This window comes from Nothobranchius furzeri, chromosome 18 (genome assembly GCF_043380555.1).
Source record: "Nothobranchius furzeri strain GRZ-AD chromosome 18, NfurGRZ-RIMD1, whole genome shotgun sequence".
In the NCBI taxonomy this organism is placed as follows: domain Eukaryota; kingdom Metazoa; phylum Chordata; class Actinopteri; order Cyprinodontiformes; family Nothobranchiidae; genus Nothobranchius; species Nothobranchius furzeri.
In genome coordinates, this window is record NC_091758.1 from 31,992,952 (window position 1) to 32,007,897 (window position 14,946).

Here is a 14,946-nt window from a genome sequence, read left to right on the forward strand (position 1 = left end):
CAAAGACACATCCTCTAAAGTCCCGCTCTGGTAAAAGAGAGAAAAACCAGCTGCAATCAGTATCTATGAAAATCTGTCCATTAAAGCACAATCAGTGTAAATCCACAAAAATCAGGGAATAAGAAACAGGCAGAATGAGCGGCCGAGGGTTTATTTAGGGTTTTACCTGCTTTGTTTCCTTGCAGTTGTGCTCCTGGGTGTCATCCCTGCCAAGACTGTGTGACTGAGCAGCGAAAAGTGGCTTTTATAGTTAAGAGACTAGGTTCATACAAGCCTCTCATTCAGGGAAGAATGAGGCCCATGCTGGTCCGACCGGATGAGCTGGGTTCCTCCAGCGAGGAGCGGGACAGGACAACCACCCTCGAGACAAAAGTAGCAGATGCCTGCAAGTGTAGGCTGAGGAGTCACATGACAGTTTCTGTGATTTATGACTCAAATGGGATTTATCGTGCACTCTTCAGTGACTTTGTTTTTTATGAGTGTCCAGAACTGGAAAGAATAAAGCTAAATAATAAAACATGTTATATTTAAGGATTAATAGTGCAAAAGAGCAGGAAACACAAGACGAAATTAATAATTTTAAAGATTTATTTCTGCTCAGCAGAATTCACTTCCACACATTTTACTTTTTTTTGGGGGGGGGGTACATCAGTGGTGACATATTTCACATCACGACAGCTGAAAAGCTTCAAAAAGGTAAATTATACATGGAAAAAGCATAGCAGCATTGGACTGAAAACATCTAACAAAACGATGTAACCTGATGCAACAGATGAAACGATAATTAAACACAAACTGCCTTAAATCTGGATTCATCTCACACAACAGTCTGGACTTCCCCTTTCTGTTTCAAAGTGCAAGTTATGCGACGCTTCCAGTTCGACGATCCGAACAAGAAACAGGCTGGATGAGTCGCAGAGGTAACGTGGGGGGGTGGGGGTTAGACCTCAGCTTCATCGGCCGTATTCTGATGTTTTCGGTTCAGGTGGATTACACTCGTGAAAAAAATACTTTAATACAGTCTCACAAAAATAAAATCTGTGAATATACACCGTCGTCTTAAACAACGTTCTCATTTTCCTCTAAAAACAGAAAAGCAGCAGTTTTCAGTCCAAACGTGTTCTTAGTGTCAAAACTTCCTGATTGTTCATTTGCTGTTCAAACGAAATAATCTGAACATTTGATTCAAAAAAATCAACGCTGACATATTTTTCTGCAAACACACACACACACACTTATATACACATATACACAAGGTTCATGTCCAACTTAAGCAGAAAAAACACATGATAAAAACCTGTTTGGAAGGAAAAAAAGTGTTGATTTTAAAAGTATTTGTGCAGATTTTAAAACAGGTTGAAGTAAAAATGATGCTGGACGCATGTGTGTGTGTGTGTGTGTGTGTGTGGAGGACGGCTTTGTGGGACGGGTTTCTGCATGACGGGGTGGCTCACATCGGGAAGGCGCTGAAGTCCAGCATCTGCTTTAGAAAAAACAAACAACAGGTTATCAGGCAACACTGGGAAAGATGGCGTTCACACACACACACAGTCACACACATGCACGTTAGTCTGGTGTGCGTTCGGCTAGTCCTGCTCCAACTCACGTTCATTTTAAACGATTAGATTGGTTTAAAACTGACAGATGAGTCATCAGAAACTGTGAAATCACATTCAAGCAGAATCTGAGTCACATGAAGAATAACATCACTGCCTGAAGTTTTTCTTGTTAATTTCATTTCTGGGCTGTAAAACGAAGCAGTGATTTGAATTTAAAACTCATCAGGGGTCGAGTTTATGAACAAGAGGCAGATTGAGGGACTAATACATAAAAATCCACCAGAACACATGAAAAGAAGCACAGCAAACTCCAGGTGCATAACGCTGCTGAATCCATCCTAACTGCTGTTTTAAATAACGGTTAGTTGGTCTTTTTGCCATTTTAATGTCCAAATAACCATTTTAAATACGTTTCAGTAATAAAACCCACATTTTTAGGGAGTTTAGAGTTTCTGTCTTTTGGAGAGGATGGAGGACAACATTCCCAAAGTAAAGCTCATGCTCAGGGGACTCATTTACCTCCTCATCACCATATTCATCACACTCACTAAATTCACCAAAACCTGTCTGAAAGTGAACGAGACAGATAATTAAGAGACAGAATGAAGCCCGGTCTAAACGGGCGGGAGACTCATTACCATGGATTTACTGCGCTTCAGTTTCACCAAAAAAGCCACAACCGGATTTCTTCCCGCAGCTTCGGCCTGGGACACAGAAAGAATCAGAGGTGTGATTTTGGGAACTGAGCGGTGGTGTTGAAGATGAAATCTTCCTGAAACCGCACCACTTGTATCGCCGTCTTCCCGTCATAGCCTGGTTTACTCAGATCTGCTCCGGCGAGGCTCCAGATCTCCAGGCCCTCGATGTCCCCGCTGGCTGCCAGGCTAACACACAAAAACCACATTCATACATTTAAACGAGCTTGGATCAGACTCTGGATGAAGGAAACATGGAACCAGAAGAACAGATTGCATGATATAAAGGTGTGTTTTACTTCATCTTCACAAACACAACTCAGAACTGTCTCGCCAAAACCTCGTGGGTGTCTCTTGAGGATGGAAAGCAGGGGCAAGTGGGTGTCGGGTACTGATCAGATCCAGAGCTATGCTGCTGGGGAGCATTCCTACAGTTTGTTTAACAGTTGGGAGAACTGGCCGGACCTGTGTTGTCTTCGCTATGCGGGACGGGTCAGTGTGGATGGTTCAGACTCTGTGCTTAGGGTAAAGAGGCGTTTCTTTGTTCGTCTGACCTGCACAGTTCAGTTCCTGCTTCCTCCATCTGGTCCCTGGAGAAGTGAGCACCGGTCTTCCTCAGCAGCTTCACCACATCTTTTTGTCTAAATTTGTAAAAAAAAAAAAAAGAAAAAAAAGGGGTTTTAAAACAGAAATGACGTGGAAGTTTACCTGAGCTGAAGTCAGAGCACCGATGATCATCTTAGCACCAAAACACCAACATCTCTAATCTTAAGCCTCGGTGCTTCAAATCCTTTATTTTGGGCTAAACGTGTTTAAAATGTCTAAAAGATCTTTTCTTCACTTCAAGTCTGACAGCATACCACTTCATGTCGTACTTTAAGGTATTTTCCTTTTTCCTCCAGGACATGTGTTGCTGTTGACAGTTTGTTTTCGAGCATCATCATCTCAGAACATTCTTCTTCTGTGAGATTTCTTAGATTTAATCTAGGAGCAGCAGCGCTTTAGCACAACTCCATACCATTACCCTCCCACCTCCGTGTTTAGCTGATGCTCCAAAACTCCTTCATGACCAAACCTCTGCTTTCAACTTTTTAGTTTCGTACTAAAACAATGTTTCAACTCCATCTTGAAAATTTTAAAAGATTAGCATCATGTTGAGTCATCTAGACCAGTGGTCCCCAACGTAAGGGTCACAACCCCAATTTGGGTCACCACAAAGTACACAGGGGGTCTGGAGACGACTTCCAGAAACAAAATTAAAAAAACAATTGCTGAAGCTGTATTTGTAGCATCATTGTGACAAAAACACAACTAAAATGTCATAAATGGATTCAAGCACATTTCTTTTATCAAATCAGAGAAGTCTGGGGTCACGTGTTTGGGAACCACTGATCTAGACCAACAGAGCTTTCACAGAAACTCAGATTTGAAATGAAACCTTGGAGCCATCTGATTTTTATGACCACTACACCTCTGACTATTAACATTGCAGCTCACTCATTGCCTCGTGTTTAACCCTTAAACGTAACCTGACTGGTTTTTTTTAGTCCTTCTCACATCTTTAAATACTCAAACCCTTTCCAACTACGTTTCCCTTGAATGTAGGATTCAGATACCTGTTACATCCAGACATTTAAATCCTGTTTCTGAAAATGTAGATTTTATTCAAAATTAAACCTTCATTTTATTTTGACTTTCTCTGACTTAGACCTTGTTATCTGACAAGTCCCAGCGTGTTTCCTCGTCCTCCACAATGACAGGATATTCAGGTTCAACCACACATCTAAAGCTGTTCATGAAGCAGCGCAATTACAAATAAAATAAATCCTTGCATCTGCGCTTTAGGGCCAGTTATTGTTTATAGTATGTTAAGCAACATTCCTAGAAACTACTGAAAGGACACAGAGGAACTGCAGAGGACTAAAGAGTGAGTGTCTTCCGCCTGAGAAACTGGGAGCTAACTGGTAGGACTGGTTCAGAAGACACTCCTCTTAATTGTTTTCTTTCCACGTCTTCCTGCCGCTCCTTATAAGGATGTGGTGCTGTTGGGGTTAAAAATGTTTGGTGACATCAGAGGTCCAGAACTCGGTTCTAGCCGGACTCTTGGTTCAATCCTAACGAAGGAATCAAAGGTGGTGTCGGAGCGCGCCGTGTGGGATTCCACGGGAGGAGTTCTGGATCTGCAGGTGTTCATGTTCCGAAGCATCGCTCCACCATCACAAAGGAAACAAGTCCACACTTGCAGTGCCAACCGTTAAAGTGAGACAACAGCCACTTGGTACAGCCGTGACACATTCCTGCCCCCACCCCTCCCCCATAGGCTCATCGCAGCATGACAGAAACTTTAAAAGCGGCGATTCCCCGCCGAGTCGTCGACTAAACACCGTCTAAACCTGTCAGATCACAATTAACCTGATTAGTTTGTAATTACTGCTGCCCTTTAAACATCATGGTGGTTTCAGTCTACCCCGATGCAGCCGATTCTCCCTCTTCTTCATCTGAGCAGAGCTGAATTTCCTGCCTCCCAGCCGCTCGTTTAATGAAATCTGTTCTGTTGCAGCTATTAGCGGCATATTTTCACCCAGACGTCTGTGAAACAATAAGTTCTGCTAATAGCCAAGATGAGGATTCTGAATGTCTGCAGCTTCATAAACCACAAGATCACTTTAAACGACCTGCAGCTCTTTTGTATCTCACCGGAAGCGCACAGCGTTGCATAGAGGCGTGTCGCCGTAGCGATCCTTAGCGTGGACCGAAGCTCCGTGACCCAGCAGGTACTCGACTGCTCTGAAGTGGCCCTCACATGCAGCGACGTGTAGAGGTGTGCGTCCATCAAAGTCACCCAGACACAAGTTACTGCCCTGTAACACACACAAAGTTAAAACATCCTAAAAAGCATCATTTATTATCTCATCTGGGTGGTTAATAATGTCTCTAAATGTAAAATATTAAATATTAGAAACTAAAAATGGAGAAAACACCCCAGAAATCAGCATTTTATTATCTAAAACAAACAAAACAGTGAGTTTATTCCAGCTGAGGAGCTGTTTGGTTTGCCTCAAAAACAGAAAGACCCTGAGATTTCAGGGCGGATTATTGGTTCAACGACCTACGGTGACCTCACAAACCAACAGGCTGACTGCTGGCTAAAGTGTCATCAACCTTTCAAGGCTAACATTTTACATCTCTTCTGTATTCATGACCATGACAGGGATGCATACCATTTCCTTCAGAGCTTCCAAGGCATCGATGTCTCCGATCTTGGCGGCAGCACAGGCCAGCGGAGGAGTCAGAACATCCCGAATGGCTTCCAGCTCCTTTAAAAAACCGCAGAATTTCACAAGTCAAATATGCGATCTGGCTGAAACGTCTCAAAGCCTTTTTCTGAAGTTTTGTCCTGCAACAGTTAGCTTAACCTGACCCTGCTTGTTCTATTGTTTTCCCTTTAGTGGTTGGAAGCGAGCTGGGACTGGTCAGAGTGAATCATCCCTGAATCGGTCACCTGTAGCAGCTCGGGTAAGTTTACTCCACACATGAAGATAAACTGAGCAACACTGAGGACTACAAAAGCAAAAAGAAAAGTCTGAACTTGTACGTTTACCGTTTGGTCATCAATCACTGGAAAGAAAAAACAGCAACTGGTTTGTTGGAAATCCAGTTTGAAGCACGGTGCGCTCACCTCCTTGCAGCTGATGCTCAGGGACTTGGCGATGACCTGGATGAACCGGCTGTCGCTCAGACTCAGCTTGGCTCCTTCCAGGTTGGCGCTCATTTCTCCCCGCAGGTTCTCAGCCATCATCTGGACGCAAACAAATCCTCGGCTAAACATCTCTGATCGGCTCGTTATTAAACAGAAAACAGTCTCAAGTGATTAAAACCTTTTTCTTAGCATCCAGACCGAGTTCGCTCTTGGCTAAAACGTAGGACAGCTTCGACAGAGCAGCCTCAGGAGTCATGTCACCACCTGCTATCAGACCTGCATCCATCAACACCTGAAAAATAAAACACAATCAGACTCCTTCTCCAACATCATCTGACTGAAGATGAGACGCGTCCCCGACCATGCCGGTGGCGTAGGACGCAGAGACGGTCCCCCTCAGACACTGAGTGCAGTTCATAATGATGACACCAGCATCCGTAGCCGCCTTCAGCTCATCCAACAAATCCGGACGGTTATCCGGGCCGTTGCCGCTCCCGTAGGTCTCCAGGACAACGCCCTGCATGGGCGGCTGCAGGAAAGCCCTGACCTGGAGGGGTTCAAAACAGCTCAAATGTTTGCACACGTAAAAAACAAACAGACATTAGTATCCTGTATTATTTTTACTGCAGGGCTTTCTACTCCTATTCATTTCTGCCCATCTGGTGCCATCTCAGAGACCAGTATCTTACCCCCCCCCCCCCATACCGCATCATTAACCACAGAATATAACCAGAGCAGCAGAGAGCTATTAATCTGAAGCCATTAGCTAGCATAAAGCCACTTAGCGAGCTAAGCTACAAGGGGAAGGTGACATTTAAAGTTCCAGCCAGGTTAAGTCAGTATTTGGGGTGTAATTAGAAAGGTGGGACACAAATCTCCAACGTCACAGCCGCGCCTCGTAAAGGCCGTAGGAAAGTCGTGACGGCAGAGCCGGGCGGCGGGAGCAGATTGGGGCAGTAAAGTAAAACCTCCCAGCAGCCTTTGCTACAGTATCTGAGCCCGGCCTTCCCTTTTACGGGGTGATTCGACACACTCCATAACGTCATCTCATCGTTCTCCGGCTAGAGCTTTAGCAGCAGCTTCCATAGCAGGAAGGAACCAGCAAGCCGGGTACATTTCATTACAGTTTAACAGAAAAACAAACTGTTTGATCAAACCGTTTTTGTCACGTCATGATCTTGAGACGGTAGTCCATGCTTTTATTACGGTGTCATTGGACTACTGCAACTCTGTTCTATTCGGTGTGAGCAAGGGCTCAATAGCCAGGTTGCAAATGGTCCAGAATGCTGCTGCCAGATCTTTAGAGGGCAGGCGCAAGTTTGACCACATTACTCCTGTCCTGGCTGCGCTTCACTGGCTGCCCGTTGATGTTAGGATTCATTTTAAAATACTTTTACTAGTTTTTAAAACGTTAAATGGTTTGGCCCCTCCTTACTTGGTGTCACTACTTCAACCATACACCCCTTCACGGTCACTCCGCTCGGAGAACCTCATGCTCCTCTCGGTCCCAAGAACACGTCTAAAGACGCGTGGTGATAGGGCCTTTGCTGTGGCAGGTCCTAAGCTTTGGAACAAGCTTCCTCTGAGCATAAGGGCCTCCACCTCTGTTGCGGTTTTTAAGGCAAGGCTAAAAACATATTTTTATGACCTTTCTAACTAGTTTTATTGTTTTACTTATAGCGATTTTACTCATTGTATTTTTTATCTGTATCGTGTGATACAATGGTTTTATTTTCTGGACTTAATGTTTTATGTTTTTATTTGATCAGTGTAGCGCCTTGGTGGCATCTTTTTGCCTGTAAGGCGCGATTTATAAATAAAATTGAGTTGAGTTGAGTTGTTCCAACATTCCTGCCCAGTTGCTCCTCGAGGCGTAAAAAGGGTTTAAACTTTATTTTCTTGAAACGAAAATCGTTTTTTTTTTTTTACTAATAACTAATAAAAGTAAAAAAGTGCTTCCAGGACACGACAGAAATGGAATCTTACAGTAGAAGCAGTGATTCCCGGGAAGAGCCGGAGCAGACCCACGTTACGGTTCAGCTCGGTTCGGACCTGAAACTTGGCGGTGGTGTTTGCTCTCCACACCGTATCCCAGTTAACTACAGAGAAACGACAAACACACATTTCAGACACAAAAAACCCTCAAATATCAGCTGAAGTGTTTCGTCTGTGACTAACTCTTGATGTCCACTTCAGCGGTGGCCAGTGGAGCCAAGTTGGGAGAGGAGAAGGCGTTAAAGCTCCCAGCATCCACCTTGGTGACGCGGTTTCCTCTGTAGAGCTTGTTGTAGAAATACAAGCATACCTGAAATCACAGAGAGGTTTTATTTGGTCTTGTGTAGACTTAGGAGCAAAGATTTCATCAAACAATTGCCCCCAAAACATAAACAGCTGATTCGTGTAAACGGCGCCCATCTTTTATGAGCAGAATCCATTTAAAATCAGGTTATTTTAATTAATAAAGCTGATCTGAGGTCTGGTTGAGCGGCCCTGCTCCTAATGACGTAACTGACTAAACAGGCCGTGCTGAGAGTCATTCCTGTTCTGTTAGCTGGCGTTTGGAGTTGCGAAACACTCTGCGGTCATTGGACCGTTCCACACCCGTCCCTGCTCAACAGGTCGTATCGCCTCCAAACATCAGCTCATTTAAACTCATTTCTAGTCATTTCAATATTTCAAAAGCCAAAGACAAAAAAAAGGCGATGATTCCTTGCTGGGAGTCTTATTTTACCTCAGGAATGACAAACTGTCCAGCAATCAGCAGCGCCCCCAGCAGGTTGTCTCTGCCATCATTCCTCAGCTCGTAGATCGGCACCTTGACATAGAACATTCCCCCTTAAAGTTCTGCCATGTGAAGCGGGTTAGATCCCCGGCGAAAAGCGCAGCTCCTACCTGGGAGCCGGTGAGAATGATCGGCTTTCCCAGATTCTCACACATGAAGGACAAAGCGGAGGCTGTGTACGCCATGGTATCGGTGCCGTGAAGGATCACAAAACCATCGTAGTTTTCATAGTTTTTCTGGAATCAGATGAAAAAAAAACCATACCGATCATTTTAACGTGAGCTGCCATCAATAAGCTTCATGTCTGCTGTTTAAAAGAGGACAGAATGGTTCTATGGTTGATACACAGCACGTTTATGAAGTCCTTTCCCTCTCAAATGAAGAGATCTCAGCAGTTTTATTCTTGACGGTTTCAGTACCTTCCATAATGAGCCTTTTCAGGGCTCTGTCACTTTAAAAAAACATGCTGGAGCTGGCCACGCCCACCCATGCCCTACTCAGGCTACTATAAGCTGAGAAGCTACAACATCTGGGAGGGTTCGTATTAGAGCTGCTGCTCCTCCGCAGCAACTTGCTTTTGCACATGAGAGGAGGTTCTATTTTAATTTCCCCGTTTGCGATGTCACAAACGGGAATTTTCTGAAATGACTTGTTGTAGACACATAACTCCTAAAACCAAACATGGACAGAAAACAGATGTGTGGCTTTTATTCATGTTTGGAGTGTTTATAGAGGCAGTTGTTACCCACACAGCAGCACAAAAAGACATAAAAGGTGAGCTTTGTATGATTTGTCCCATTTAAAGAGCTAAAAACGACATGAGTACCTCGATGTCTTTACCGAATCGGCCCCAGTCGTCCGTGGTCATATTGGAAGAATCCAGTAAAGGACTGTACTCCTGAATGGTGTAGATGATTCTCGTGTTCAGTTTACTGAGTCTGGAAAACACATGCAAAACGTCATATTTACAAAAGTCTAATTGTTTAAAGAGACAATGTGTAGTTTTTACCATTAATTTCTGGAAAAATCCATCAAAACGTTGTTGAAAATGAATTAAATGATGCCCAGTTGTTGAAAAGTATTGGTGGCTTTGTAACACATGACCATAAAAATCAGGTCTAAAATACATGGGAGCAGGTCTAAGTCTCTGGGCGACGCCATATTAGACGCCATGTTTCCTTCTACAGGAGCCCATGAGGACAAAATGCATTTACTTATTTGTAAGAAATGGTTACAAAACTTTCGTCATTTTTAAATGTTGTTTTACTCATTTAACTCTTCACTCGTTGCCAGTGATGAAAGGAAGTCTGATGTGCTTGTTGTTTTGCTAAAGTTTGCACTCCCCGGGGTTTTTTGACCCTAATGGGCATCCGTTGGTAAGGTCTTACACAAACACAAAAATACAGTTTGCGTTCAACAATTTGGGGATCTACTGCCCCTATCGCCAGGAAAAATACACACTGTCACTTTAAGTAGACTATATATTTTTTAAATAGGGGTTAGTTTGTGCAGATGCATTCACTCAACATGTTAAACAGTTCCAATCATTAGTGTTAAATGGTTATTAGAAACCTGCTTTCATGAAGTAAAACAAAGTATTTTGACAGTTATCTATAATTAAAGAGAAATTAGAACATTTTCTGGTTAAAAAATGAGACGCGAGATAAAAAAAATGAGTCTGTGAGGTAAAACAAAGTGTCTTGAGACGGGCCTTTTGTCTCAACAAGCTGCCAAAACCAGTTTTTACACACGTAAAAAAAAATTATTCAGATGTGGCGTCATGCAGGCATTCTAGAATCTGGTCCTTTACTTCGTAGCACATCCCTGGAACTTTAGGGCCGAGCCGCGATGACAGGAACATCAGAATAAAGACAAGACCCGAGGGTTTCCATCAGCGTTAATCAGAGAAGAAAGTCTTCCTTTCACTTTTAAATTGGATTAAACTCAGACTCGGCAGAGATGAGGAGATTTTCCTTTCATCTCTTTGAAGGAAGCAGAGTGGGACCCTCTCCTATCATGGAGCTGGAAGGAGCAGGACTTCCAGAGGGGTCCTCTAGTCCAATCACAACCTTGTGACATGTGCTACTGCTAACCCTGGAGCTCAAGAACTATTTAAATCAAGAATTATTCATCAGTCTGACCACGTGACCTAAGGTGGAACAATACTACATACAGCTGGGATGGCTAAAAGTTTAAATATAGGTGTGAATAAGATTGAACTTGGAGAGAATATCGAATAAAGCTTTTTAATAAATCAGCAAATATGCTAATAATCCTGCTTAAGTTTATATAGAAAAGAAAAAAAATGAGCAGGAAGGTTTGGAATGAAAGGTTTCAAACCAGAAAATGAAGAGGTTCCTCCGTCACAGCAGCAGGTAGAACATTCTGTGTTTAGTATAATAAATAAAAAATGTTGAGTTAAAGAGTCCAGTTCCTGTTCAGCAGCTCATGCCGTTATCCTCGTTTTTTCCCCAAACTGAAAAGAGTAACGTTAGACTATCTCAGTCTGGGTAATTATCTCACGCATCAAAGCAGCGGGCCTGCTGAGTAAACAGCACACATGAGCACACGCCGGGGAGTAAAGGACACGAAATCATTCCATTCAACAGTTTGTCTAACTGCCAAAAGGCCACTCGGCATGCACTTCCTCTCTGGCGAGCCGAGCACACCCTGACAACTGGAAAAGAGGGCGCCGCAGACGCAAACATGCAGCAGAAGAAAAGCGCAGCACACGACATGCTACCAGTTCGAACGGCACCGGGGAAACTGGAGCTCGTGATGGGGCGTCGACTTTCTGTTAAAGACACAAGTGCTGCTGAGACTCATCAAAGCGGTTTCAGTTCAATCATCGATGATCAAGAGTTAGGATCTGGATAAAACCATCACCCTCACATAAGTAAATAAAAACGTAACTTTATGTCAAATCCAGAGAGCTAATTTTTTTTTAGAACAACATTTCAGAGTGACGACGGGACGCCTGGAAGCACTTACGGCAGAACCAGGGTCTCGTGTCCGTAGTACTCGTGCAAGCGGGTCTGCTGGGCGTAGAGGTCATCGTGGAGGATGGGCAGCTTGCGTAGGCGTTGCACCAGAGCGTTGGCTTCTGGGGCAAGAACTGTGGGTTCAAAAATAAATATAGAATTTGTTCTTTATAGTGATAACCAACAGATCTGCTTTTGTCTCAGCAGCACAACAATATCAGCCTCCTACTGACCCCTAGAGGTCAATCTAAGGTATTACATCGTTAAACATGTATTTTAAATCAGGACTCTTACCTGCACGACACATCCAGATATTTGTTTTTTTATGAATATGTGATCAACCTACAATCATTTCCTAAAAAAGTGGTTTGTTTATTTATATGCAACTGTACAAGTCTCTGTGGCAAATGTAATGAGGTGGTGGAGTAATATGCACACTCCAAAACCAGAGTACCTTCCTTTTAACGCGTGATGATGCAGATGAGCAGCGTTTGAGGGATCTATAACACCTAATTTATGTATTTTTGCACCTAATCAGAAAGACTTTGCAGCTATATTTTAAAGTAGTACACCTTAAACAGATGTTTGCAGGTCTTTCAGGTTACATTTACATATTTTCTGCAATAATTTTTAGACATTTTTGGAGTGAGATATCTGTGCATTAATGTGCGTCTAGAAAAGTATTCCTGTAGGGAGAAATGTTGTTTTACTATTTGTGAGGAAGAGCTCCATTTAGACGTACGAAATAAATAAGTTTAACCACTCCTAATTTCATGATACGCTACAATAAATTAACTATTTTCTTGATTCTTGGATAATCCAACACTTTACAGATCATTGTGAGCTGGTTAAATCTTACAGGACCTTTGAATGTTATTTTGTATCCCCGGGTGTTGTGTAATTCCACAGGTCAACATCTGGTTATTCAATGAAGGATGACGTTTCACCTATAAGGAGATTTAGTCTCATCCCCTTCCGATCGGCTCACGGGTCCCGACTGTAAAAAACAATAATAATGTAGGCGAACGGCGCGGAGCTATAAAGGTTATTTTGTGGCCTTATGCCCTGAATCACACATATGTTGTACTTCAATTTAAATGATAAATAAGTATTCAGACTATGTCTGTCCCATAATTTGAGGTTTGCTTGCTTGTAAAAAATACTTAATTTAAACTACAAATCAGACGTCACATGTATGACATCACAGCAGAATCTTTTCTCCCCCGGTGCAGCTGGTACTGTCCACATGGCCAGATTTAAAGTGGTTTTCTCCATGTTTAATGTCCCTCCTTTCATTCTGGAAGAAGGATGTGAAGCTCGCTAAACTCACTGACATTTTTCTTCTTGTCTGATTTGATGATGTATTGTTTGAGACAATTATTAAGAGTTCTTTACGTGTTTTCACACAAAAACCTAAAGTTACTTTTGCCACCAGAACATGTATTTGAAAGTCACACGTCACATACCAAACGGATCAGAAAATAACTCAACTATTATCGAGCCATAGACTCCCATTCATTTTGGGGGGATTTTGGCATACCAATTGACCGGAAGTAGATGGACTCTCTCCATACAAGGAGCAACTTTTTATTTTGTTTGCATTAATTTTGTTTGCCCTATGTGTAGCAATTTGTGATGCATACTAATGCATGAAATCTTATTTATGAATAGAGTTTTATTCAATAAATATTAAATTATTTCTGCTCAGAGTTACACTATTATTTTATTTTTTAACGTGCTCCTGCGTGCTACACCATGGCGCACCAACCCTGTTATGACCAGTTGCGTTAAGCTGATCCGCAAGCTATTTTTACGTGACTGTCACGCAAAACTTAATCCAAGCCTCGTGTTGTTGAGAGGAGACATGTTCTGAACAAGCACCTGAACGCAACACCGGACGCTTCCTGAACGCCCCAGGGTCTAGTGCACTAAAATAGCACCGTTAGCTGAACATACCGTTATCGTGCAGCGTCATCCCGATGGTTCCCCCGGTGTTGATGACCAGCACTCGGGACTCGTCGGCGTAAGGTGAAGTCAGTAGCTCACCGTTCTCGACGGAGCTGCACTTTGACAGCCTTCTCATTCGGCTCGGGTGTCTCTGGAGGGTGGCTGTCGGAGAAATATCATTAAACTCGATCTGCTGAAGGGAAGTTTGAGACAGAGCTCGGCCCAGGGAGCTCGGGGAGTCGCAGTTGGAGTCCGCCATGGTGCCTTGAAGAGGTGTTTGTTCCTTGAAGGGATGAGAATACGGTGGTCTGGATGAGCTCTCAGCGCCCTGCCTCATACAATGTCTCCCCGTTTATACACAAAGCAGCTTGCGTGGGTTGAGGCTTTCACCAGAAGTGTGACTATTAATGTTGTCATATTTTAATTTCTAGCTCTTCCCCTGAAACCATCGCCTGAAACACGCGCATCCTAATCACCTCAAGTTTTGCCCTTAAAATTTTTGAAGGAGACACGTTTTCTCTGACGTCACCAAATGAAGGCGTGGCTCGGTGCTGGAGTTCAAGTGTAGCAAGCCATTCTAACATTTATCCAAGACAAAATTCCTGATAGTCCAAGCTTTCTTGTGTTCTGTAAACTTATTTTAGGGATTTTACAATTAAAATTGTTACAAAATAATTTTCAGATGAAAAAAATCGCAAATGTATAAATGGCTTTTTAAACTTTCAATTGTAAAATTGGTTAATACTTCCAGATAATTTGAATCAATGTTTCCTGGTCTAAGTGAAAAATGTGCATACATCAAAAATGTTTCATGTGGGTAAGGTTTTCAGCTGTATAGGACAACAAGTGCGTCTTTCCCATTTTTTGTCAAAGGAATCCATGTCTGAATTAGTGTTTTTTTTATTCTTGTGATAATTCGTTTTTTTTATTAGAATAAAAAAAATTATTTTGCTTATTCAAGATTATTTTTCGTGTTGTGTTTTGGAGTTCAATCTGTAGATAATACACATCTGTTCCATTTGATTTAAAGGTGTTTATAAAAACCTCAGTAGATTATTACAAAACCAGGTTCAGTCCAAGAGCCAACACCATCTTTGTAAATTTTCTTTGTCACAGCTCTGGCGCTAAGCCCGCACAACAAACATAGAGTGTTGTGATTGACAAGATACAAAAGTGTTCGGGCCAGTGGTAGACCTGCTGAGGCTACAATGGAGTGTTTCTATACTAACCTGGAATCAAATTATTTTTGCTGCTTCTTTGGTTGGTCTAGATTTTGAGGTTA

At 42.7% G+C, this 14,946-nt stretch overlaps 1 protein-coding gene across 5 annotated transcripts; it reads right to left on the reverse strand.

Moving 5' to 3' along the window:
* Positions 1 to 1,219: 1,219 nt before the first annotated feature.
* Positions 1,220 to 14,198, reverse strand: aspg (asparaginase homolog (S. cerevisiae)). 5 transcript variants are annotated; one of them, XM_015970107.3, is made up of 18 exons: positions 13,674 to 14,198; positions 11,728 to 11,851; positions 11,495 to 11,530; positions 9,563 to 9,674; positions 8,847 to 8,972; positions 8,686 to 8,769; positions 8,133 to 8,259; positions 7,941 to 8,053; positions 6,316 to 6,501; positions 6,133 to 6,246; positions 5,934 to 6,053; positions 5,476 to 5,571; positions 4,952 to 5,115; positions 2,809 to 2,895; positions 2,344 to 2,443; positions 2,198 to 2,263; positions 2,079 to 2,126; positions 1,220 to 1,480 (listed from the first exon to the last, which is right to left on the reverse strand). In XM_015970107.3, exons 1-18 carry the CDS (start codon positions 13,999 to 14,001, stop codon positions 1,451 to 1,453), a joined length of 2,061 nt encoding a protein of 686 aa, XP_015825593.1. In that variant the 5' UTR covers positions 14,002 to 14,198; the 3' UTR covers positions 1,220 to 1,450. The 5 variants fall into 5 exon arrangements, with proteins under 5 accessions (XP_015825593.1, XP_015825592.1, XP_015825594.1 ...); XM_015970106.3 differs by having other exon boundaries at positions 1,220 to 1,483; XM_015970108.3 differs by lacking the exon at positions 11,495 to 11,530 and having other exon boundaries at positions 1,220 to 1,483.
* Positions 14,199 to 14,946: the final 748 nt, after the last annotated feature.